The 26361-nt window shown below is 36.5% G+C and overlaps 1 protein-coding gene, 1 long non-coding RNA gene and 1 pseudogene across 2 annotated transcripts; all 3 read right to left on the reverse strand.

The window, feature by feature from the left end:
• Positions 1–10484: 10484 nt before the first annotated feature.
• Positions 10485–16348, reverse strand: LOC113316403 (NEDD8-conjugating enzyme Ubc12-like). The gene is made up of 5 exons (XM_026564590.1): positions 16340–16348; positions 16157–16251; positions 15944–16022; positions 15711–15827; positions 10485–10591 (listed from the first exon to the last, which is right to left on the reverse strand). The coding sequence occupies exons 1-5, from the start codon at positions 16346–16348 to the stop codon at positions 10493–10495; spliced, it is 399 nt and encodes a 132-aa protein (XP_026420375.1). The 3' UTR covers positions 10485–10492.
• Positions 16349–16518: 170 nt separating this feature from the next.
• Positions 16519–16988, reverse strand: LOC113317124. The gene is made up of 3 exons (XR_003343260.1): positions 16905–16988; positions 16703–16802; positions 16519–16607 (listed from the first exon to the last, which is right to left on the reverse strand). It is a non-coding gene; the product is annotated as an uncharacterized LOC113317124 (long non-coding RNA).
• A 3076-nt stretch (positions 16989–20064) lies between these two features.
• Positions 20065–22283, reverse strand: LOC113317123 (annotated as a pseudogene).
• Positions 22284–26361: the final 4078 nt, after the last annotated feature.

Genomic DNA, 26361 nt, shown 5'->3' on the forward strand with positions numbered 1-26361 from the left:
AGGAAATCATCATGAAAAACACTTATAAGGATTTTATTAAGCTTAGAAATCAATACAAGGAAAGAAGAAGATAAAACCCTAACTTGGGGAGCAAATCACTTTCTCTCTCCTATAGTTCTACCTTAACTCTCAAAAAGACCTCTCCTAACACAAGGGTGGTTGGTCCTATATATAGGAGTTTTACATAGTGGATAACAGCTAATAAAGCCCCTATTTCCGGATCTGACGTGCGATGTGTTCGCACCCGTGTATTGGATCTTCTCGCACGTGCTCTTGAACTTCGCACTGGCTTCACACTTTTGTGACCTTATGACGTCATTGATTCCGTCATCTGGGATATAATACGTGCGAGTACGTTCGCCTCCTTATAATAGTACCGCTTCGCATGATACCTATGGATGCGATATTTAACCCCTACATTTTGCCTCTTCTCTTAGCGATCTTTATTATGGAAAGAGCGATGAGAGAAACTTCTCTTATAATCCTCTTCGCACCTTTTATGCGATTTTCCGCACCTTATCAACTTTTCATATTCCTTAACTGACATTATTCCGAGATCTCGGTCTTTAAATTCTCCACGTGTCATTCTTATCGCTTTATTTTTGAACACGTTGCGAATAATCCCTGCAACTGTCACTCCATATCCTTTCACTCATTAATGCATTCATAAAAGTGTATCTCATGGGGAGGAAACAAAATCCTTTATAAGCCTCCTTCTCGTTTTCATTCCTTTCTTTTCACTTTTTTCCTTCAACCTCTGCAACCTTTCTTTTCTTACTGTGGTTATTTTTTCCGTCAGATTTTGATCCTTGATCTTTGTTCGTTCCAACTGTTATTTATGTTTCTGTCTGTTGTATTATTTCACCCCTTTGATCATCTTGGCTATCTTGACTACTTTGATATTTATAATCCCATTCTACAAGAACTACAACGGGGCACAAGCCAGGTTGGAGAATGGTAGAACAGTTTGATAAGTTACAGGTCGACCTTAGGGATAAAGGTTTCACATTATCCGCTCCTTCTTCATCAGTTTGATAAGAACTATAAAGCTTCTCGCTGGTCTGCCTATCCCTCTCTTGGATCCGCGAATTCCTCTGTTTTATAAAATACTATCACATGATAAATTTAAACGTGCGATTTTTCAGTTGAGCGGGGACGCTATAAGGATTATGGTGGAGTTCGCTCGTCGTGCGGCTGGATTAAGATCCCTTTATCCTAGAGAATACAGGAATGAAGCGTGTACTGACTTAGAAATTATTTCTTCTGATTATACTGTTGAGAGCTTCTTTGCTAACTACGAAGTGGTGATTATGAAGTCTGAGTCATCTCGCTGGGATGTTCGTCTGTCAAGGAAAGATGGCCTCGCAGAGAATCGAAGGATTATGCGAGATGTTGATTTTAACGATAAGACTAATCGCACTTCACGGAACTCTAATGAAAATCGCTGGGATGTTTATCCTGTTATTCTTGAGGGTCCATATATCACCGGTTATGGCGACAATAGGTTGATAAATCCCATTTCCTGAGGGTTTTTCGCTCTGCTCTCCTTGGGAGTTTAGTTGGATTGAGGAGGAGAAAGGGGTATGTCTTTCTAACCGTCGCCCCTTTTATTAATATTTCTTTATTTTACTTCCATTTTTATGTGTGTTACTAGTTTCTTCACCTTCAAATTTCCAAGTTGAAGAAGGAATATAATGCTCACAAGAAACAAAGCACACTGGAATCTCTACGTTCGACCACCGATGAAGTAAGAAATACTTTTAATTTTACTTTTACAATATTGTTGCCTATATTTCTTATCTTTATCTGTGTGAAAAGGTGGATGGGATAGATATTGGTGGCACTGATGATGAAGATTCTTCTGAGGGTGAGAAAGAGACTTCCACTCGCACAAAGCTTAAGGGAAAAACCGTTGCTTCCAAGTCCTCCGCGAAGAATGTCAACAAGAAGAGTAATCCCAAGAAGAAGAGAAATATTACCTCTAATACCTCGTCTCCTAATTCTTCAATTCCTCTCTCTCATGAAAATGAGCTACCGTTCCCTGATGAACCTATTTCAGCTTCCCCCATGGCCCAATTATCTCTCATCTTCAAAGATTCTTTCGCAACTGCTGGTGATGATTACTTAGTTCGCACCTGCCAAATGATTTCATCCATATGCGATGCCCCCACTTTGAGTCATGAATCTCTGCGAGGATCTGCCTTAGCCATATCTTATGAGTTCCTATTTGGTATGGCTTCCATGGTATGTCTTCTCCTTCTCTTGTAGGTTGGGGTGAGTTTCAGCTAATGTTTTTTATTTGTATTTTAATTATTTTGAATTCCTTTATCTTATGGTCCTTACAGGTGGCGCGAGCTTCTCATGCGGTTTCCTCTGATTCTCATAAGAAGAATCACTCCTTGGAGGTTGAGTGTGCGAAGATTGAAGGGGAGGCAGATACTCTTCGTCAAAGGAACAATCAGCTAGTAGGTGTGTTTCTTTTCACTTCCTCATACCTTGTGAATTTTGTTATGTCTTCATATTTTTTATACTACTTAAACTTGCGGAGCTTTATAACTTAACCGAAGAGGCGGGTAGACTTCCTGATGATAATGATGCCCTTTAGAGCTTCTTAACCCCTCGGTGGAAAATTTCCCCATGCGAGGTCTAGAGAATCTTAGATGGAAGGAATTAAGGCTAAAATAAAAAGCCCTTATTTTTGATCATAGACCATTGTTAGTTTCTAATAGGACTTTTCAACGTTGCGCCCGTGAGGATAGAGAGAGAATTAGAATTTTAGAAGCCAAAAAGAATACTCTTATAACAGAGAAATATCAGGTAACCGCTAATGGTGCAAAGGCTTTGAAGCAATTTCATGAGGCTCAACTCAATATTCAAATGGAAAGGGATTGTGCTATAAGTGAAAGGGATGCTCTTCTCGCCCGTGAAAATAAACTTCCTCTCGTCTTCTAATAGAGAATGATGCCGAGTTTGCATGGGCTGCTAGAGTCCTTGATAATGCTAGTCTGGAGTTGGCTACAAATGTTAATTTAGAATCTGACCATGCATCCCTGGTTAAAACCATCATTTTCGAAAAAGAAGGTTTCTCATTGTCTTTGTTAATAATTTTTCCCTTATTTTATCTCTTGTGTTGTGTTTGTGCGATTTTGACTCTTATCCTTATCTCTTCGCAGCTGTTGAGAAGGAATTCCTCGAAAAGGAGCAGAAGTATCAGAGAGATATTGAAAGCTTACAGGCGAAGTCTTTTGCTGAGATTGAAAGATTGGAAGCGAAATTCATAGCTCGTGATACCAAGTGCCGTCGACTCAAGAAAAAGCTCAAAGCCACCATTTTCAACTTAACCAAAGATGCTATTCGCATACGTGATGGGGCTATTAAAGAGGAAGTGGGCGAGTTTTGCTATGAACATCGCATTCCTTTCCCATCTCATTATGAGTTTGAGGCTCCTTCGAAAAATGAAGAAACTTCCGAAATCTCAGATAGTGATGCTGAATATGAGGATTCTGATGAAGAAGATCGGGACTCTGAGTTTGATGAAGATAATGCTGGCAAGAAGTAGTTGTTTTCTTTCTCCTTCTTTTTCATTCTTTATATTATACCTTCCTCTTTGTACATATACTGAGTATCTTTCATCCTTTAATAGATTTCACCTTTTTTATGCTTCTCCCTCCTTCTCCTGACTGTTTATCAAAAGAAAGATGCTTTCCTTTCTAATAATTTGTGTTAGTAATACATGTGTGTAAGTCCATCATGTGCACGAATATAATAATACATGTGTATAAGTTTATCATGTGCGCGAATATATGATTGCTATCATGTTTGACACGAGGCAATTATGCTAGTGTGAATAACATATTTTATTGTGTTTATAATCCCATTCTTGCCTCTTTTATTCGTAGGAGTTCAATTGCCTCTGTTAAATCCTCAGTTATTTATGTTATCTTTGTAAATCAAAATCATACTTTTTTGTTTTAATCATACCTTTGCCTCTGCTTTTATTTCATCCTGCAAAAATAATGTTAGTGCGGTATTTTGTGTTTGTTCGTGAGGTCTTATTGAGCCTCTCTAATTAGAGGTCTTAATCAGCCTCCACTGTTAATATGACTTATCTTTGCCTCAGGGTATTCATTTTGGTCTTGCGACGAAATCACATGAGGTCTCTACGCTTTCGCAGCGACCCATTGATCTCGTCTTATCATCTTTCGTATTATTGCCTCTGCAGGATTTTTTTTATGCACCAATACGACAGGTCTATACTCTTGTTTGAGTTATAGTCCTATGATATTGACGTCTTTTGACACAATTCAGCTCCATAATGCAGGGTGTCGTCCTTATCTTCTCCCTGGTTGTCCTTTCAAGGAGGTGTACCCCTACCGGGTTGGGGTTGGCTCCTCCCATCCAGTGATGCAACAACAAGTTGTTTTCGCGGTCTCTTTCGAGATCGCACCCTAAGTGGGGTATCCTGAGGACCGAGTCTATCATACCCAGAGACTTGCCAAGAGCGGTGAGGTACGCTCCAGACGCCCCCGACACCCATGGCTCAACCGTGTACCGCGACGCCCTGGTCGAGTTTCTACACTCCATGATAGAGAACTTAGTACCTTAGTCTTTCGACTAAGGAGTCTATACCGGATAGGATTTTATTTCTCCCTCAATATCCATGACTCAGGCTCCAGGGATGGTATGGATTTCGCCCGAGCCATACATTACTAGTTTTCCCCAATTATGACGCGCGTTAGGGATTATTTATATTGCCTCTTGCACAAGTACGAACTAGGGTACACGCCATAATTGGATACCTGGCCTCCCTAGTTAGAGGTTTTAAATTTTGTTTCCCCCTAGCGAGGTCTTATTTTTTCCTCGTTTTTCTGCTTGTATATTAGGAGTATTTGTTGTAGAAGGAACAAAATTTTTCTATTAATAATCTCTGCTTGTACAATTCTGATTTTGTTTTTTCTTCTTATTTCGCACAAATAGAAATATCTTACTAATACTTTATAATAATCTAATAGCTACCTCGCCCCTTTAACTTCTTCATCCACTTCGCATGTAGGTAATACTTTTGAATTGATGTTGTCGCACGTCCTAACAGTAATACTTCTTTAGATATTTCTTGTTATAAAGCCTACTCTCCATATTTCTTCCATCTCTTTATATTAACTTGTACATACCATCACCAACGTATTTCTTCACCACATAATGTCCAGCCCATGTTACTTTCCCTTTCTTCTTTCTCCCTTGTTTTTGATATGGTGGTATTTCACTCATGACTAATTCTCCCATGTTGTAATGCTTCGCGTATTCATGCTTTTATGCTTCTTTGACTGCTTTCATGTGATTTTCATTATTGTTGTTTCCTCCTTGATTCTCCATTTTGATCCCAACATCTTCTTCTTTTGATAATTCCTCACTTTCATGGTACTGCTCGACTTCTTCTTCTTTCGTTATGAAGGTAACCATCAATCTTTCGCACCTCTTGTTTTCTTCTACGTCACGATTCCAATTTCTTCTTTTATTCGAACGCACTTCACTTTTCTCAACATCAATTTCATTGTATGTTTTCGCTTCATTAGTGTCTCCTCTGATGATTCCAACGCCTTGAGGTAATGTGAATTTAATACTTTGATGATATGTGGAATCCACTCCCATAACGCTATGCAACCATGGTCTTCCAATTAATGCATTGTATGGAGATTCAACATCCACGACACAAAAGGTTATTTCTGTAGAGACTATCTTGAGAGGGATTCGCATGGTAACTTCCCCTTTTGGCTTGTTGGCTGATCCATTAAAGCCGTATATTTATAAGTTGAAGGAATCAAGTCTTCATATTTTCCTCTCATCTTCTTGTATGTATGGTAGAACAGAATGTCCACCGAGCTCTCAGAGTCAATTAGTATCTTATTTATCGCCCATGTGACATCCTATTCATCTTCTCCTTTGTCCAACTTATCTTTTGGTATTATATCCAGTTTAACCACCAAGGGACTCTCGTGAAGTTCGCCTTCTCCAGATACTTCTTCTGCGCTAAATGTGATTGGTTGTTTCTGCCATTCCTTGTGCTTTGGTATCTTTGCAAGATTCAATATTTATTTTCCTTCAGCATCCCTCGCATATACTCGACTCAGCATATTGTCATGAAAGTCTTCTATACTTTTGATGAGTGTATTATTGAGTTACAATGTAGATTCTTGGCATTTGCTCATACTTCTATGAGAAAGGTGTTTTTTCCTTTGTCTGCTCCTGATGTCTATCCACCTGTTGTTGGTTGCAATTGTGGTGGAGGAGGTAGTGGTGTAGCTAGGAAGTGGTTAAGATTTCCTTGTCCAATCATCTTTAACATGATTCTTTGTATGTTCTTGCAGTTATTCGTTGTATGGCCATGGAAGCGATGATAAGCACAAAATTCTTTACTTCTTCTTCCGGATGGTGGTTCTTGCCCTAGATTAGGTGGTGGTGTTATCTCCTACATTAATATAACAGCTTCCCATACTTTATCCACTGTTGTGTTAAGAGGTGGCATCCTGACCTCCTCATGGACTCTGTGGTTCGCTTCTTGATTGGAATACCTCCTATTTCCTCCATATCCATCTCCCTGATTGTCGTATCTTGCGACTTTGTTGTTTCCTGCATGATTGTTATATTGCCTCTCTCTGTACTCTCGCTCATACATTTCTTGATCTTTGCTACTCATTGCTACCTGTTTTTGTTGATCTTCTATGATCATTTTTTTTGCTTCCCTACGAGGTTTTCCCAACAGCGTTCGCCATCCTTGGTAATAAACTCGCATTCCCTCTCCTTTCACTCACGACTGCAACCGGGTAAGATTACATATCCCTCTTCTTTTCTTCAAGAGCAATATACTCTTCCTGGTACTCGCGTAGCTCCTCCATCGTTATCCTGTCCTTCATCCAGAATATATGTGTGTACAACAAGTCAGTAGGAAATAGGGCATTGATGAATGCTATGATGATATTCTTTCATCCACTCGTCCTGCCATTTCGCTACACATTGTCCTCCATCTAGTTGTCACATCTCGCAGGCTTTTATTCGTTCTCCTCCTTAGGCTGAATACTTTCTCGATTCCTGGCCTTAGCATGTTGTTGCTGATGTATTGTCTTAAGAACAAACTCTGCAGGTGCTGGAATCATATTATTGATCCTACTGGAAATCCTTCAAACCACTTTAAAGCTTCTCCTGCGAGGCTGCTGGGAAATACTTGCATAAGACCGCATCGTTATCTTCATATTGTAGTAAAGCTAAGTTGTACGCCTTTATTTGTTGGATTGTGCATGTAGATCCATCAAAGATGCTAGGAAATGTGGGTAGTGTAAACTTCGTGGGTATTGTTATTAATTGTATCCGTCGTGCGAAGGGCGTCTTTGCTGCTTCTGTTATTGCCTCTTCTAGCTGCCTTCTCCCTCCATATTTCCCTTTAGCCAGTAATTCTGCTATTTCTCTTAGGATTTCATCGTTAGAGAATGGGTTCTCTTGTTGCTGCATCGGTCTTTTCAAGCGTGCCTGTCTTAGTCAGTTTTCATGCCTGTTTTGACGCACGACCTCCTCTAATTCTCGTTGCTCAGCCTCTTCTCTCCTCCTTTTTCGCCTTTCTCACTAGTGGAAATCAGCAGTTTTGCGACCGACAAAGCAAGTCATTTAACTCGTATCTATGACTTGCTTTGTCGGTCAAGAAAGGGTCGCTGTTTGAGCGTCTTTTTCAACTATGACGTGTCTCTTGGGGTCGTTGAAAATCTTATATCAACGACCGATTTTAACAGTAAATACTTTATGACTGACTTCAATACTTTATGACTGTTATAAATCTTAATATAAAAAAAATAGATTCAGATTGGCTGTCTGGCCTGATTGAATCTGAAAAAATATGAAATGAAACACAAATGAAACTCATATGAGAATCATATGAGAATCAAATTAGAATTCAAATGAAAACCAAATTCAAATCAAATAAAAATGAGAATCAAATTAAACTTGCAGAAAAATAATCATTCAATTTAACATTTATTGATTCATTGGTTTCAAAGTACACAAAGGATTAAAATCTGTAGTTCTAGGATTCGATTACAAAACAATGAACTAAAAAACTATTGATTAAACAACAAAATTATAAACTCCGATGATGATGAACAACTTATTCCTACTTCATAATGGTGTACATGAACAGCAAAAGCCATCAGCTGATTAATGTGGGGAGGTCACAATACTCAAGAAAATGCTTATAAATCCTTTGTTTAGACCAATATAAGTTAAAAATGCTCTATTCACATTTGAATTCAGCTTAAACTTGGGCTAAAAACCAACTAAAACCTCTAAACGAAGTACATTGATAATACTTTCTTACATTTGGTGCAAACTAACCAACATACCAGGCCATAGATAGAGATGTCATGATCAAAAAAAATGTGAGCTTCCCTGATAATGTCAGAATGGAATGCCCAGGAACTGGTGGTTGCAAGAAAGCAAGAGGATAAAGAGTCATGTTGCCCACACCAGTAGTACGCATCTCTTAACGCAAGTTCCACTGAAATGTGAAAAATGAAGTAAAAACAAAACAATCAAAGGTAATAAGATCAATGAGGAACCTAATGTACAAGCTCAGGTATGAGTTCATTCAGAGGCATGGCTTAAGAATAAAAAAAAATCAGAGGCAAGCGTAAGCCAATAGAGTTGTACAAGTAAATACCATGAGTGTTGAAGATCAAGTACAAGAACCCAGTTAATGCATGTACAAAACATGACCTTTTGGATAACCTGCGTGTTGATACCAGAATTTCTACAAGTGTTCAGTTTTGAGATTCAGAAAGGAGAACAAAGCTTTTCAATAATAAAACCTACTGCCAACCATGTAAGCCTAAGCGGTTGAAAGAGAGAGCGAGCAATAATAATGAGGGGACAATCAGACGAGAAATAAGAGTTTGGTACTAAGCTTATATTGAAGCTTAATACCAAACTTCTATTAATTATAAATATTGCTTGTGTTCAAGAGGCATCTGTGCAAAACTTCCAAATCTAGAGATAAACAAAGTCATAAAGGTGCAGAACAAAACTATGATACTATAATCTAATCTAATGAGAACCAACAAGATGGGGAGAGAGAGGATTGCATCTAATAACTACCAAAGCAAGGTCATATTTCATATCATGCAAAGTTTACATGCAATAATAATCCTGGGCACAAAGAACAGAGATCTGACTTAAAACCGAATATGCTTCAAGATTTTAAGCATGTGTGAATTAGTTCTCAGAATCTATTGAGAGAGCCTAATACTGCATACAAATAAAAGAGAAAGTACATAATATGTAAAATATTTGGAAAGGATACTAGAACTAGTGGAAAACAGAAGATCCAGTTGGTGCAAGAGTTTCAGGCTCATCAAAGTCACCCATAATTTCATGTACTTCTCCATCCTGAAGATGCAATCAAAAATCAACACTAAAACAATTAAAAAATGCCAAACGCAAAAGAAAAAACAATCTGAACTTCGATATATACACACACTTAACCAATTCCTATCGAAACAAATGTATGTAATCAAAAATCATGTATGGATTGGGACACAAATGTGCTCAATACGGCCTTATAAATATTTCACTACTTACCAACCTTCCCTGTGAACGAGAACTCTTAACAATAATCACCTTAACTTATTTCTTTGGCTTCAACTTTCTCAGCATTACATGCAAACTTTCTTGCCTGCACATGACACAAACTTAAACAATTAAGTTATACTGTACAATAAAGATTTTGTTTTTTTTGCAAGAGATTTATCATAGAACAGTCTGGCTCGTTTTAGTTTTGATACGATAAAAATGAAACTTTATCAGATAACTAAGCTAATAGAACTCTATCATGTAGATGCACATGTATGTATACATATGAATATCAGCTGAAAACTAAATATTAACTTCGCTTCAGGCATCTCAAAATCATTTTAAACATTTGTTCGTATAAAAATTGACCAGCAAGTCAGAAAGAACTGAAACATCAGCAATAACCATTACTACAACATTGGAGATGATGTGTTCTAACATCAAATAGATGGATTGAGCTAACTGAAACACTAATAAACAAACTCACTTAAATATACAGTGGGATAAATATTTCTCAAGTCCAAGAGATGCATGATGAGTTTATATAATTGACCTCCTGCCCAAGAGATGCATGATGGATTTATATAATTCACCTCCTGCAGATTCATTAGCCCGCACTTCATTCGACATTTTGAATTCAGTTTACGCTTAGGCTAAGAAACAACCAAAACATCTAAACAAAAACTGAATTCTCACATTGTAAGTTCTAACTTAGCATTTCTTTAACTAGGTAAACTATAATGCTTTCTTACTTACAATCATGCAGACTAAGCTAATGGACATGAAACATCAGAATAAATCAGCAAAAGAGGAATTGAGCTCCCCTACTCAGAAGTCAGTCTTGCAACTACTTGTAGGAAAAATCATTTTGGGTATTAGATGTTTAACTACAAAGATACATCCTGATTTTGGAGGCGAGACCATGGTTATCCCTCAATACAGCTGCTGCTTCGTGATTTAAAGGATCCTCCTGATTAGGATGCTGCACTTATTCGCAAACTGTTAGGATGTAATCTTAAACAAAACAACATGCAAGATACAATACCCTTAAGGATGAAAAAGAAGCCTATGCATTCATGTCAATTTTGGTATAAAGAAGGAAGAAAATCACTAAGGCCTTGCTTCAGCAGATTAAAATCGTTCCACAGTATATATGGACAGATTAAAAAAATCAATTAAAAGAATCTAAGGGATAATAGAAAGCATTTAACTTCAAAGACTGTAGTTGCAGGAAATCCTACACTACACCCCTCATATAATTTCATTATTAATCAACTCATTTTTAGGTTTACACTCTTAATTTTATTGATCAATCTTTGAATGTTCTTACAAGAAAAGATAAAGAAATCAAGAATGACCTCTGATTTAGACTTTATCTCTCCTATTTACTTGTTTCTTACTCAAAATAGATCTCTCCCTTTTCTTTACAACTTGAACGACTATTTATAGGGAAATACATAGTGGATGACAGCTAATCTGTCCTTTATTTTCGGATATGATCTGCGACATTCTCACAACCTTACAAATATTAATTTCGCAAGCTCTATAATTCTCACAGAACTATCACATCTTTCTCGTGATCTTAGCTGACATCATTTATTATATTCTTCCTGAAATTGTTCTGCGACGCTGTTGTATTGTGTTGTTGACAATTTCGCTGAAATATTGTCACTGCGAGATTCTGATCCTACATCTTGCCTCTTCTCATATCTTTTCTGCGAAGTAGAGAATGATGTGAGAAATGCCGCAGTTGTTCTCCTCTTCATATTCTGCATTTATCACACGTATTCTTTCTTCCATCTATTTCTTGACACGTCTTTTATAAACGTTGCTTTTTAACCGCTTATATCTTTCCCTATTAATCGTGTTTATTTTCTCGAGGAGAAATTCCCTCTATATATATTCCTTTTCACTCTCTTTTTCTTTCTTTTTATTTTCTCTACAACTTCATCGTTTTTCTGCAAATTCCATTATCGCAACTTTTCTTCTTTCTTCTCCAATCTTTTTAAGTTCTTCTTCATCTTCATACTATTTCTTCTGCAGATCTTCATCTTTCATAATTTTATTCGAAACAATCTCCCTGCTATTGTTTTCCATGGATTCATCAAGGTTGGTTTTCTTTTTTCGTCTTTATGGGTTTTGCTGAAATTGATCTTGTTTATTGCCTTATTTGATGTTTGTTTATGTGATTCCCATACTCTTGTTATTTCAGAAAAAGCGCCTCCAACACTAGATCTACAGTTCAGAACCCTAACATTCCCAAATCGCAGCATAAGGTTGTTGCGCATAAAAGAAAGTCTGCGAATGAGAAGGTAGTAAGAAACACTATCCTTTCCTAATAACAATATTGTTTCCTCTGTTTCTTATCTGGATTGTAATTCGCAGAGTGATAAAGATGTCAATAAACCTCTCAAGAAATCTCGCCACCTTAAAACTTTTCCAACTTCTGTTCCCTTCCACTTACTCATCTCTTCTAAATCTCTTGTGACATCATCGCAAGATAAACCTTACAAATATTAATTTCGCAAGCTCTATAATTTTCGCAGGACTATCACATCTTTCTCGTGATCTTAGCTGACATCATTTATTATATTCTTCCTGAAATTGTTCTGCGACGCTGTTGTATTGCTCTATAATAAGACCACATGATAAAACAAAATATTTATATGTATTCGTAACAGATTATTTTTTGAAAGAAAGATAATGAGAGGAAAGTATGGGAATCATTACACAAGAAGCATTATCTTTCTCATCAACAAAATATTAAAAGGAAAAGTTGATTCCAAAGTTGGTTGAAAAATTTAACTCGCAGAAGTGATAAAAATAATACAGTTCAAGAAGACAAAGCTAGATAAGAAGCTCAAGCTTCAGTATTAATTTCAGTAGCAGGAGATAACAGAAATTCTTCGCCAATATTCTCATTATCGCAAGCCTCTCCTTCATTTCGGTTCTGATCCTCGCCTTGACTAGAATCTTGATTATCGCCAGCAATTACTTCTTCGGGAGAAATTTCTTTCTCATTTTGATTAACACCAGAAGATTCTTCTTTAGAAGGAATTTCTTCTTCATCTTCCAAGAAATTATCCTCTGCACTGCTTTCGTAATCATAATCACGATCAGCAGGACGATGAACTTCATCATCATCTACTTCTAAAGGTTCAATTGATGTAGGAGGAAGAGATTTGGATAATAAAATGTCATTTACAAGGACTTCAGCCCGGAGATGAACTTGACGAAGAAGTGCTCTCTGATGATTCCTATATTGAATATCCTTAAAATAAGCAAGATAATCAAGTCTTCTTTCTTCTCGGTCGCGAGAACCAGTAAGGGCAGAGACGAGCAATGCATTTTCTTTGCGAATTTTGGCATATTTATCCTCCAAAACAGAAATGGAAGAATGAAGATTCTTCTCAGACTCTGCGAAAGATAGAATACAAAATTTCATTAAGATGAAGAACTCAGAAAGATATGACAAAGAAAAGATAATTAAGGCAGTCAAACTATTATGACTACCTTCCTTTTGCGAAATAAGGTGTTGAATTAAGGACAAACAACTATTCTCCCAACGATCCATTGCATCATCAAATTTATCTCCAACTAAACCTTTAAGTCGAGACTGAAGATTTTTTCTCTTTAGAAATAAGAAAGGCATTTTTCTTCGCATGAGAAGAATAAGATTCTTCTAATTTGGAATATTGTTCTATAAGCTGATTCGCCTTTACACTTCAAGTTATTCTACCTTGAATGAGTGTATCTCTTTCGGCGATAGATGACCCTGTTACTTCTTTAAGTTCATTTCTCAAAGAGCGAAGAGATTGCTCTTGGTCATCATATACTTTTTGAAGAATACTGAGTTGTTGTGAAGATATCGCCATCTTGTTTAAATAAGTTCGCTTTTCTTGAGATAAGGTTTTATTCTCATCTGATAATGTTTCCATCCCTAAATTAGCTTTAGTTAAAGAATAAGAAAGGCCAGATACTTCATTACTTAATAAATCTTGTCTTTGAACTAATTGGGTATTTTCATTGGTAAGATTATTTATGTGATCAAGAGAATATGAATAGAGGTTATCTAATTGGTTATATTGATCCATCAAGATTTATTTATCAACACGGGCTTCTTCAACAACAAATTCAAATTGATATCTCTCCATTATTCGTTTCTGGTTTAAAGCTTAACATGCGAAAGAGGGATTTCAAGGATAATTAAATATGGGAAGGATAAAACCATTAAAAAGGCAAATTAAAGACACAGATAAGAAAATCACACCTCTCAATTCATCATTCTTCTTGCGAAGATTGTCACGATCCAGCAAAACATTCTAAAGCTTTTGATTTTCAAGACGAAGAGCATTACATTCTTTTTCAAAAGTTGTCTGCGAAGTAGCTCTGTCGGAACCTAAGTGCTTGCTCAGAATTTCGCAAACATTAGACTTGATAGGATCAATAGAAGACTTCTTGACATCATCCAGGACTTCAGATAAAACTTTGAAGGCAATATCTATCCCTTCCACGGTTTCTTTCGAAAGAGGAAGAGACTTAGTTAGAGAACTGGTAGTGATAGAAGGTTGAGAAACATTCTCAATGGGAAGAGAAGAGGTCCCATTCACAGAAGGATCAACAAGGGGGGTTTCAATCATTGAAAGGTCAGCTGAAGAAATGAAGTCTGAGGCATCTTTATCGCGAATTGGAGATAAAGGTTTATCTTGCGAAGATGTCGCAGGAGATTTAGAAGAGATGAGTAAGTGGAAGGAAACAAAAGTTGGAACAGTTTTAAGGTGGCGAGATTTCTTGAGAGCTTTATTGACATCTTTATCACCCTGCGAATTACAATCCAGATAAGAAACAGAGGCAACAATATTTTTATTAGAAAAGGATAGTGTTTCTTACTACCTTCTCATTCACAGACTTTCTTTTATGTGCAACAACCTTATGCTGCGATTTGGGAATGTTAGGGTTCTGAACTGTAGATCTAGTGTTGGAGGCGCTTTTGCTGAAATAACAAGAGTATGGGAATCACATAAACAAACATCAAATAAGGCAATAAACAAGATCAATTTCAGCAAAACCCATAAAGAAGAAAAAAGAAAACCAACCTTTATGAATCCATGGAAAACAATAGCAGGGAGATTGTTTCGAAGAAAATTACGAACGATGAAGATCTGCAGAAGAAATAGTATGAAGATGAAGAAGAACTTAAAAAGATTGAAGAAGAAAGAAGAAAAGTTGCAATAATGGAATTTGCAGAAGAACGATGAAGTTACAAAGAAAATAAAAAGAAAGAAAAAGAGAGTGAGAAGGAATATATATAGAGGGAATTTCTCCTCGAGAAGATAAACACGATTAATACGGAAAGATATAAGCGGTTAAAAAGCAACGTTTACAAAAGACGTGTCAAGAAATAGATGGAAGAAAGAATACGTGTGATAAATGTAGAATATGAAGAGGAAAACAACTGCGGCATTTTTCACATCATTCTCTACTTCGCAGAAAAGATATGACAAGAGGCAAGATGTAGGATCAGAATCTCGCAATGACAATATTTCAACGAAATTGTCAACAACACAATACAACAGCGTCGCAGAACAATTTCAGGAAGAATATAATAAATGATGTCAGCTAAGATCACGAGAAAGATGTGATAGTCCTTTGAGAATTATAGAGCTTGCGAAATTAATATTTGTTAGGTTGCGAGAATGTCGCAGATCATATCCGAAAATAAAGGACAGATTAGCTGTCATCCACTATGTATTTCCCTATAAATAGTCGTTCAAGTTGTAAAGAAAAGGGAGAGATATATTTTGAGTAAGAAACAAGTAAATAGGAGAGAGAAAGTCTAAAGCAGAGGTCATTCTTGATTTCTTTATCTTTTCTTGTAAGAACATTCAAAGATTGATCAATAAAATTAAGAGTGTAAACCTAAAAATGAGTTGATTAATAATGAAATTATATGAGGGTTGTAGTGTAGGATTTCCTGCAACTACAAAGACAATGGTGTTAACATCAATGAAGCACGTTATATTAATATACATAGAAAGAAGTACAAACAAGAAGTAAGAGGAACACCACATATCTTTTATTATTAGAAATCAGAAACATACCGTAAAAAGATATTTGAGTCCATAGATGACTGTGTTTATGTTGAGGACAGGTTTCCAGTCTTCATGTAAGATATTGAGGTAGACATTTCCTTCCAACTCAACATTGGGATGGTAAACCTGCGAGTAAGAAATTATCGTAAGACATAGGCACATGATAGCACAATGTAAACTGATTAAATTAAATGCACCAGAAAAGAAACCACTAAAAGAATGGTCATTGGAGAAAAATCTACCTTTGTCTTGTACTGGACTTTTGGTGCTTCATGAGGGTAGGTAGGGGAGACTTGGAAAGTAAACTCAAACTTACCACTCCTGTCACACATGAACAAGTTCAAATCATGCCACTAGAAAGTAAACATATTAAAAGGATGCAATTGTTTCATTATCTCAAAATCTAAATAGTTTGCTTCATGCAGATCATTAGGTTCAACAAAAAAATCACACACCTGTAGTATACTTCATCAGGTCGAATGATGATCTCGAAGTTTATCAGCTCATCCTTGCCATTAGGAAATGATATTTTAGTAGTTTGGGGAAGATTCTACTGCCAACACGACAAGTAGAATGTGAAAACCCACTACTTATTCGGATTCAAGCTAAGCCATCAAAATATGAACTCATATTCTAACCCTAAACATATATGTCAACAGAACACATCAATGACTGATGTTTTTGTAAATTGAGATAACAGGGTATCATAATTAAACTTCACTATTGACAGTTGCCCACTTCAACAGAACAAACAGATTGTAGGAAACATTATGCAGTCAGAGACAGATTAACAGATTGACAGTTACCTAAATCTAATGTTTTTTATATGCGGTGAGAATCAGATTTATGTTCTAACTTACAACTCACTCATACATCCACACAATCGCCAAGAAGAGAAAACTGACGCTGCAAAAAATATAAGCACGGGAAAACTGTCACTACAAGTTCAAATTAAATGCTAAACAGTTCTATATTGACAACACAATATTCTAACTCCTTACCAGTGAGGACATTGGTAAAAGATGGGCTTGTCTATTCTGGTGTATTCAGCATCATTCCATAATTCCGAGAAGCAAGTAGTGCAGAGATTAGAATTATCTCCTACAAAGAGATTCCCTATGTAAACGAATTAAACGAAGGAATAACTAACTTAAAGAGATCCTTAACTAAATGGAAGGAACCAAAAAGACATTGTATTCTTACACTTCTGACAAAAACTGAGGTCCTGTAATAGGATGTACCCCAACATCGCACTGCACGCCCTTGCGGAATACACGACCAGTGCTGCCAAAGTGGCTGTAAAATCAAGTTATCGATGTATGCATCACAAAATCTATTACAAAATCTGATAAATAAGAGAAGGGTTTTGATAAATTACCTGGTTAGCAACAACCTTAGCCATTCTACTGAATTCATTTTTCATGACAGTTTTGTGCACCAAAGTTGGAGGGTTCTTCTTTTTGTTGGTCTTAGTAGTAGCAAGAAGAATACCTGAATCTTTTCCATCTTGAACTGATCAAAAAGTCTTTGAATTAACCCTACAAATACCCAAAACATCACCAACAAAAATCATTAAATAAATCCCTAAAATATCACCCAATAAACTCAAAAGAAACCCAAATCGAAAAAACCCACAACAAATCAGCCTAGATCAGCTGTTGTGTGTGAAACATAGATTGAGTACAAAATCAAATTAAAAACCCCAAATTAAAAACATAGGGTTTCATTGAAAACTCCAAAAATGAAAATAAAATCGCATGATTTAAATCAAAACCAGAAGTAAGGAAATGGAAATAATCATTTTTTATTGTTTAATTACCTTATTGTTGGTAAATTAGTTGATACTTTTTCTTCTGCTGTTGGTGAATCCATGAAATTAGCAAAATAACCAAAACCCAGTCACAATAATATCCCAAAATACAATACAAAATCATATTGAAAAACATAGATCTATCATAAAAGAACGATTTTACAATCAAAGTATACCTTAAACGTTACACTGCTCTTGTATTTGCAAGAAAAACAACTTTTACATGATAGAAGAAGAAGGAGAAGATAGAGAAGAGATCTCATCTCTTTGGAGGAGATGAAGAAGATTGAGAATAAATCTCTTCTCGTTTCTTCCGTTGGAGTTAGAAAGAAAAGAAGAGTGGGAGAGAGGTGGTGAGGGAGTGAGACGAAGAAGATGGAGAAGAGATATTTTCTCTTTCTTCCGTACGTTGGAGTTAGAAAAAAAACGAAATGAAGGAGGAGAGAGATTGTGAGGGAGTGAGTGGCGACTTCCAAGAAATTTTTTGTATTATATATACTTTTGTATATCAAGCCATCTAAAAATTGAACCATACAAAATACTAGGTTCACTAGCCACGGTGTGGGTCGTTCAGAAGGGAATCAAATATTAATAAAAATTTTAATTCAACGACCAACTTTAACTCTTGAAGGTGTGGTCAGAATTTTTATTAAACCAGGGACCGTCTTAAACTGGTCGACGGTCAATCCATTGCTATTTAGGGTCGGGGATGTGGTCAATAAAACTCCATTTTCCACTAGTGTCTCTTTCATCCCTTTCGTTCTCTTGTGCGGCTCTATTTCTCTCGTTTTGTCGCCTCAACATTTCTCTTCCATGGAGTATCATCCTTGCTTGTTCTGGGTCATTTTCCTGTTCTGAATCGTCTTGGATGCGGTTGTATTCTCCATTTTGCTTCGGTCTATCTTCCCTGTGACGTCCTCTCCTGGATTCATTCTCTCCCGTCTGTACTATCGATCTTCTATTTGATTGCGTTCGCGCTCCTCCTGTATATTGTCACCTACCTGAAGATTATAAGCCAAATTATTATCTATAAATTACCTCTGTTCATCGTTACTGTGATCAGATCTGCTTCGTCTGGAGGTACTTCTACTTGTCCTTGATCTTGAGGTTGCACGTGTTGTTCTGGATCTAGTTTCTGATCTTTGTTCCTGTAGTCTATGGTTCTCTTGTCTTAGTTCATCATTCCGGCGTATCAAGTTCTCACGCATTTCCTCCTCCCTTCTTCTTTCATCGACCAGCCTTTGCCTCAACTCTGCAATGGTCATGTTCTCCTCGTTTTCTCCTACCATTCCTTCCTCCTGCGTTCTCCCTTCGTTTTCTTCTGCAGTATCTGTATCCGTAGTGTGAACACTTACTTCATCATAATTTCTTTGATCGGTCTCCCTTGGTTCCTGATGGATCTGAGATCTGACCGGTTGAGATCTGTTGTTCCTCTCTCACACTCTTGATGCCTCTGCGATTTCGCCTCTTTTTATACCTGCAATTCTTCTACTCCTCCTAATCGGTGTTGCATTTTATCCTGCAGATGTTTGTCTTACCATTTTGGGTTCCTGGAATAACACTTTTCTCGTGAATTTATGCAAACTAAGACTTCCTTCCTAGATGAAAACTATGTTTTGAAAGATTGAATCAAATGTTGAAATTCCGGGAAAACAATCGAAATCTTTCACGAAACAAGAACAACAAGAAACCTTTGAAGAATATAACCCATAGGATTACTCCATGGGTTCGAAATCAGCGAATACTCAAGAACAAACTTAGGAACTTATTTATTTTGTAAACTGAAACCCAAAGAAAACAATCAAAAATCTTTCACAAAAACAAGAATATAAGAAATCTTCGAAAAATCAGTTTAAGATTTTCACAAACAGGTGTAATCTCTTCCCCGAGCTGTATTCTAGCGCCAAAATGTAGTAGTGAAAAATCTCACTACTACACCCCTTAGATAATCTATATAACAAATTAGGAAATCATCATGAAGAACACTTATAAGAATTTTATTAAGCTTAGAAATCAATACAAGGAAAAAAGAAGATAAAACCCTAACTTGGGGAGAAAATCACTTTATCTCTCCTATAGTTCTACCTTAACTCTAAAAAAGATCTCTCCTAACACAACGATGGTTGGTCCTATATATAGGAGTTTTACATAGTGAAGGATAGCTAATAAAACCCCTATTTTCGGATCTGACGTGCGATGTGTTCGCACTCGTGTATTGGATCTTCTCGCACTTGCTTCACACTTTACTCGTGACCTTATGACATCATTGATTCTGTCATCTGGGATATAATACGTGCGAGTACGTTCGCCTCCTTATAATAGTACCGCTTCGCATGATAACTATGGGTGCGATGTTTAACCCCTACACAATAAGTGTGAGGTCGTCTCCTGGCACAGCCTAAGAACGAGCCTGGCAACAAGCTTAATCTTAAACTTAGCATCTTACGAAGCAACTTGCCAACTAGCACCAAAAGAGTCATTACTTACCAGTTTTACATAAGATAAGATGTTCCATATAAATGTCAATAGTAACTCAATAAACAGATGAAAAAATTATGTTTTATTCTTCATCAAATTATCTTAGCAAATACAACCAATATACTTGCACCACTAATTCTCGTAGAAAGAGTGAGTGACAAAGCAACGAATATGAAATTTGGGACTTCTCATGTAATCAGTGCTGAAGAGAGCCCTTGCGAACTGTAGTACAAGCATAGTTTGAAGCGTCAGCCATCTTCTCCGGTTTAACACCAACATGTTTGCTAAGCTTCGCATATGTTTGAATCCATATCTAGAAAATGGTCCACAGTATTTCTCATATGTTGCCACCTGAACAACGTAAAATATACCGAACGTCGGTTCCACGATATATCATTTCCCGAAGATAAACTTGATGTGTCCACCCAATTGAAAATAGTAAAGTTTAAGATATATTACCATAGCCTTGTAACAAATCCAGTCATCAACAAGAGGTTGTCCAGCAGGCCTTACAGCTTTCATCATATTTGAAGCCTTTGCGGCCGTTCCAAATAAAAACTTCCCAATGAGATACATACAAGCATCAACATACTTTCTCTGTTGCACAGCGTTTTGGTATATCTGCCAAGCTTTAGTTTTGTTGTCAGATCCCTCCGGAGCCTTTTGATACTGGTGAAAAAACATAAACCAAAACAGTTTACAAATGTGAAGCAAAAAGAAAATTAAAACTAATTAATGGTAATTTGAGAAAAAATAAATAAATCAGGGAAGCATACCTGTAGATGGAAATGAATGAGATCGGTATCACTTTGATTAATAGAATGGGATAGCATTTGGACCGAGTTGTTTTTTATTGGAAACTTGTAATCATCATTCTCTGGATTCGTACCTATATAAGTATACATACTTCGGTTTCTAAGTTGTTTAATATCGCCATATTGAGTTACATGTGATCCGGGATTAGTATTTTCCTCTATCGTTCTTCTTCTCACCTGCACAAATTAACAAAAAGTATCTCATTAGCTATATGTAGAAATCTTTATCACAAAATTGAAAACATTATTGTTGGTATTGAAATTTACCACTTCATACTGCTTGTGTAGAGATTCGGTCTTCATATTGTACTTTTCACTGCACCATATATAGCCACAAGACATATATAGATATTAAAAGAACAACAAAATAAAATATGACTTAGTACAAACCATTCTTGATTCGAATCTAGCAAGATGAGAAGACGAGTGAAGGAAACATACCTGTTTTCTAACCAAGCAATACTATACAAATCACCCAAACAAGTAGTATATTCAGAAGGAGGAAGTGGAACTTCCTCAGGACAATAGTATCCCCAACTGCTTTCATCAGCATTCGATGCTGTAGTTACATATATATTCATTCCAGGTTTTAGTAAACCTTCAAACATACTTCCTGCTTCACAAGCTTCAATATAAATCACCATATTTTTGTATGTTCCTGCTTTATGTTTTTTTCGCAATGCATCATGAAGTTCATTTGCGTACAAAGACCCTGAAGTGCTTGGCATTCCGAGTAAACCAGCAGCACCATGATCAGCATAGAAAATGAAAATAGTGTCATTCGGACCACTTGAGACGACTTTCCCACTACCATTTCCGGTAAGAGCAGATTTATTTCCGAGAAGAACATTTAGAAAGTTACCAACATTTACGTCTTTTCCGATATAATCCTGAAATTGAAACCAATAGACATTATATATATCTCCAAATCAAAATAAGTAAGATCTATTTTACAAATTGTATAAATACATACCTTTGGAACTCCATAGTAGACATCCTCACCGCGAGGGTTGTTAATAATAACACCAGGTCTAGGATTGTACTCACTGAATACGATATCATCATACATGAAAACTATTATGTTTTCATCTTTTAGTCCTCCTTTCTTTAAGACTTGATATGCATGACATATATCAGCCTAGAGACAAAATATCAAAAAAAAAAAAAAAGGAAAACATGAGAAATCTCTAATGAATCATTCTTAACTACACAAACAAAAAAAAACTCCGTAATTTTTGACATTATAGCTACCTGATGTCGATAATTCTCGTAACCGTTCGAGCCAGCAAGAAGAACAGCCCATCTTGTACCTTGAGATGTTTTATCATCATCTCTACTAATGAATTCCTTTAAACCCACATTTCTACCCTCAACACATATAAGAGTAGGAATAAGCACTGCAAAATGTAGTATTAGTAAAGTGCTAAAGAAGGAGTAAAGATTCATTTTGATTTGTGTTGCAACTAAAAATGTTGAACTATTTTCTGGAATGATGTGAAGAACTCAAGGATTGGAGATCAATTTATAGAGCTAACAAGGAAAATTGTACTTCCAAACATTTAAAATGGTCAACTAATTTGGTATGGCATTTATGATTATTTTTCAAAAACAGATTAATTAATTGAGTTAATTAGACCAACAATCTTTCCCAGTAGTATTAAATACTTGGTGCAATTTACTGAATTCAGTTTGGAGCACTCACTACACGACGAAGCAATTGACACATACAATGCGTTTTTGGTAGTAATTTGTTGAGCCCATAATTATTCCTTTTTTCTCTCTGGAGCAAGGCGTTTCAACTGAGATGCTTTATTTCATTTTAACAGCGCTAATTTACTACTCTACTAGTAGTCTATCTCACAAACTTTTCCAAGTTTTTTTGACGTCGTAATTCAAGTTTTCTTCGTTCGGAACCAGGTGCATGGTGATAGACGCATTTATATGTCTATTTTGATCTCAACTGTATGTATTGTTAGTATTCGATTTTGTATTTATTATGGATTTTTATGTTTTTGTAGGTGTTTTTGGAGAAATACACTTTGCGGAGAAATTAGCTCCAAAAGTGGTCCTGGGAGAAAATTACTAAAGGCACCCTGCAGGCACCCCAGAAGTATGTTGGAGACGCCCCAGAAAAGTTATATTTACACCCCTGAAGAATTTCTAAAGGGACCCCAGCAGTGGATAAGGGGTAACCCAATTACTAAGGGGTGACCACCTTCTATTCGCACCCCTGATCTGGATAAGGGGCACTCATCCCCTAGCTTTTTAAACCTCAATTTGGCGGGAAACTTTCTTCACGCTGCAGAATTAGGGTTGTGATTTCGGAAGGGATTAAATGAGACTAAAGGGCTGGATTTGTTTGGGCTTGCTCCTTAGGCCTAAAAAGGATTGATGTAAGTGTTTGCTTCGGTTAAAAGTGGCTCAATCATGATCTGAAGTAAAATAGGGAGAAGACATTCAAGGGAATGGCTTTGGGATATACTTGGAAGATTTCTGAAGATGAGATGATTCTGTTACCTAATAAAAATGAAGTTGACGTGTTTATGAGCTAAGGCTAACCCCTATGGGCTAGATTGAACTGTTAGATTGGCCAAAAAGTGTTGCAAATCAAGAAAAAAGTGTGGGAAAAAAGTTAACACTACTTTTGGATACTTCTCTTTCCTAGCATTTGCTCGCAGTTCAACTAGCAGCGAGATTGAAACGATGAATGGTTCGGCGCTCAAAAAGTGACCAAAACGCTGAATGGTTCGGTGCTCAGAAAAATCACAAAAATCTAACGGCTGAGATTAAAGCGTTGAATGGTTCGGCACTCAGAAAGTGACCAAAACGCTGAATGGTTCGGCGCTCAGTGGTCCCACATGACGTGGACTGCTAATCTCGCTGCTAGATTAGCACTCCCATAAGACTTAGGAGGTTTCCCTATCTGACGTGGATGACCAATCTAGCAGCTAGATATCTAGACCATAGGACTTAGCCTAATAAAGGGATCTAATAATCTTATAAGTGGAAGTTATCACGATACAGGGAAAGTAGGCGAGTTATGATCAAGATTCCTACGAAACTTATCTCGGGTTTGGTTATTTGATATTTTTGGGAATAACGTGGAAATAAGGAGAGAATATCTTCTGTTCGACTCAATTTTGGAATTTGGACAACAGGGAAGCCGCGAAGAAAAGAGAAAGAAATCTCGTGACTTGCACGAAAAGAAAAAGAGAGATTTAATCGAGATTTCAGGAGTTTGATGGTGTATAAATAGATTTTTTAGAGTCCCAGGTATGATACATACATTTTGGGGAGACTTTGGCGTAGAGGTGAGGCCGGAGAAGCGAAGAATCAGAAGTTGCAGGAGGTAGTTCTGCTGCTCCACAGCTCAAGAACACGAAGAACATTAGACACACAGAGTCTGTCGCAGAGGTAGTCTTATATTCAACTATAGAAATTTGTTATCGTTCATATCTGAACTCTCTTAAGACTTTCAGCGACAATTACTTTCCTTGCAAAAGGCTTTATGTAACTACAGGTCATTCTTTTCATCATATACCTTCAATAAAAACATCTTTTGAGCTATGAAATATTATTTTAAGTGCGTTTTGAGCATGAGGAGCTAAACCCCAACACTGGGATAATGGAGGAAGCCATGTTTCACAATTGTTTGGTAATTATACTTGATTCTTATGACTGTTTGCATTGATTCTTAATCGATTTATGATTTTCATTGATTATTTGTGATTTTGTTTGATAGTGTATGCTTAGTCTAGGAACTCTTGATGCAGTATGCTTATGATTTACATCTAATGCGTTATAAAATCTACTTTTGGCAAAGAAATAGAGTCTAGAAAAGAGCTAAAATTATTATGAATCATTGTATGAACCAATTGGTTGTGAGGTTTGGTGGAATCCTAAGTCCCAGTATCTCTCACCTTTGTTAAAATCTTTTCTTTGTTTTTAGTATTTCTTTGTTTATTACATCTGAAATCAAATCTCTACAAGTCTAAGAATCGAACATCTTATTTACCACTTTTACAACACATCAATTTTTGGCGCCACCGACGCGAACTTGTATTTAGTTTTAGGTTTTGAATTTTTTAAGGTTTTGTACATATTTATTTTATTTTTATTATTATTATTATTTTAGATTATTTTTTGTTCTATTTTACGTCTTTGGTATTTTTGTTTTTGCTGTGCAGGATTGGCTTGAAGCGAAACGTGGAAAGTTGAACTTGCCTTACAAAAAGGGAGGAACTGAAGATTTTGTTTTTAGACATTTATTTTATTTCTAATCGTTTCTTTATTTATATTTTTTGTAATTTTTGTTTCCTTGTTTTTTTATTTTTAGTGTTTTATTAATTGTAAAAAAAATAAAATAAAAAACGCACACACCAATTGCATTTTCGTCCGGCGCCGATTTTAGGAAAACAAGTGGTTTAGTACGGTGAACCCTCTGGGCGTTATCATCCGAAACACCACAAGCCTCAGCCTCCTACCTTTGGGTATATTTTGTTGTAGGTAACCCAAGCTTACATAAATTAGTTAGCCCAGCATTTGCATGTGCACATTTTTTGTTGAATCCTTGTATGCCAGAACGAGAGACGCTCTAGGACGGTTTGTGCGTGAAAAACCTAGAAGTGATATCTTAGGAAACAAGAATCTTGATTACCTTAATCTAGAGAGTCCTATTTTTGGACGTTCTTCTAACAGTGAGGAAAATATCCCTAGTACTTTGATAGTACCAGCAATGACAACTGTAAGAGATTACATGTACCCAACTAGGTCCACCCGACCATCGTGCATAAGATTACCAGCCTCTTCGGCTAATTATGAGTTGAAACCTAGTACTATTCAGATGATCCCTGTATTCTTAGGGAAAAATGATGAGAATCCATACTTTCATGTAAGGGACTTTGAGGAAATTTGTGGAACAGTTAAGATTAAAGACCTTAGTGATGAATTTTTAAAACTTAGATTGTTTCCTCTTTCCTTAAAAGATAAAGCTAAATCTTGGCTAAATAATTTACCATCTGAGTCCATACCAACATGGGATGAACTCACTTCTGTGTTCTTCCAAAAGTTTTACCCAAAACATAAAACCTCATATATTAGGAAGAAAATTAGTGTCAGTATGCAACAATAAGAAGAGTCTCTTTATAGGTTTTTAGAAAGATTCAACAATCTCTTGGCGCAGTGTCCCCATCATGGGTTTGAAAAAATGAAATTAGTGCAAATTATTTTGGACGGGTTAGACTACTCGACCAAATCCTTGGTTGAGTCATTATGTGTTGGAGGGTTCTTAAATAAAACTGATGATCAAGCTTATTCCTTTTTAGAAGAAGTAGATGAGAAATCCCAACAGTGGGAATCATGTGTTGAACCCCCTAAACACTTTTGGTAAATAGAAATAACACCAATATGGTAGACTCAAGCTTTGAGTCTGAAGTTAAGTTTGCTTCCTTATCTAGACGGTTAGAAGATTTAGAATTAAATCAGTCTAAACATAAGTCTTTGGTTGAAACTGGTGGTAGGTTTAGAACCTCTCAAGTCTCTATTTGTGGAATAGATC

Source organism: Papaver somniferum, chromosome 10 (genome assembly GCF_003573695.1).
Source record: "Papaver somniferum cultivar HN1 chromosome 10, ASM357369v1, whole genome shotgun sequence".
In the NCBI taxonomy this organism is placed as follows: domain Eukaryota; kingdom Viridiplantae; phylum Streptophyta; class Magnoliopsida; order Ranunculales; family Papaveraceae; genus Papaver; species Papaver somniferum.

Bases quoted from the DNA above. Each gene is read 5' to 3' on its own strand.
- LOC113316403 (XM_026564590.1), bottom strand. The intron at 16,023-16,156 runs GTGTGTGATTTT...CATGTGTGACAG, and splicing joins CCTGATGAAGTATACTACAG to GAGTGGTAAGTTTGAGTTTA. The intron at 10,592-15,710 runs GTATGTTTCTGA...GAATAAGTGCAG, and splicing joins GACTCAAATATCTTTTTACG to CATCCTAATCAGGAGGATCC.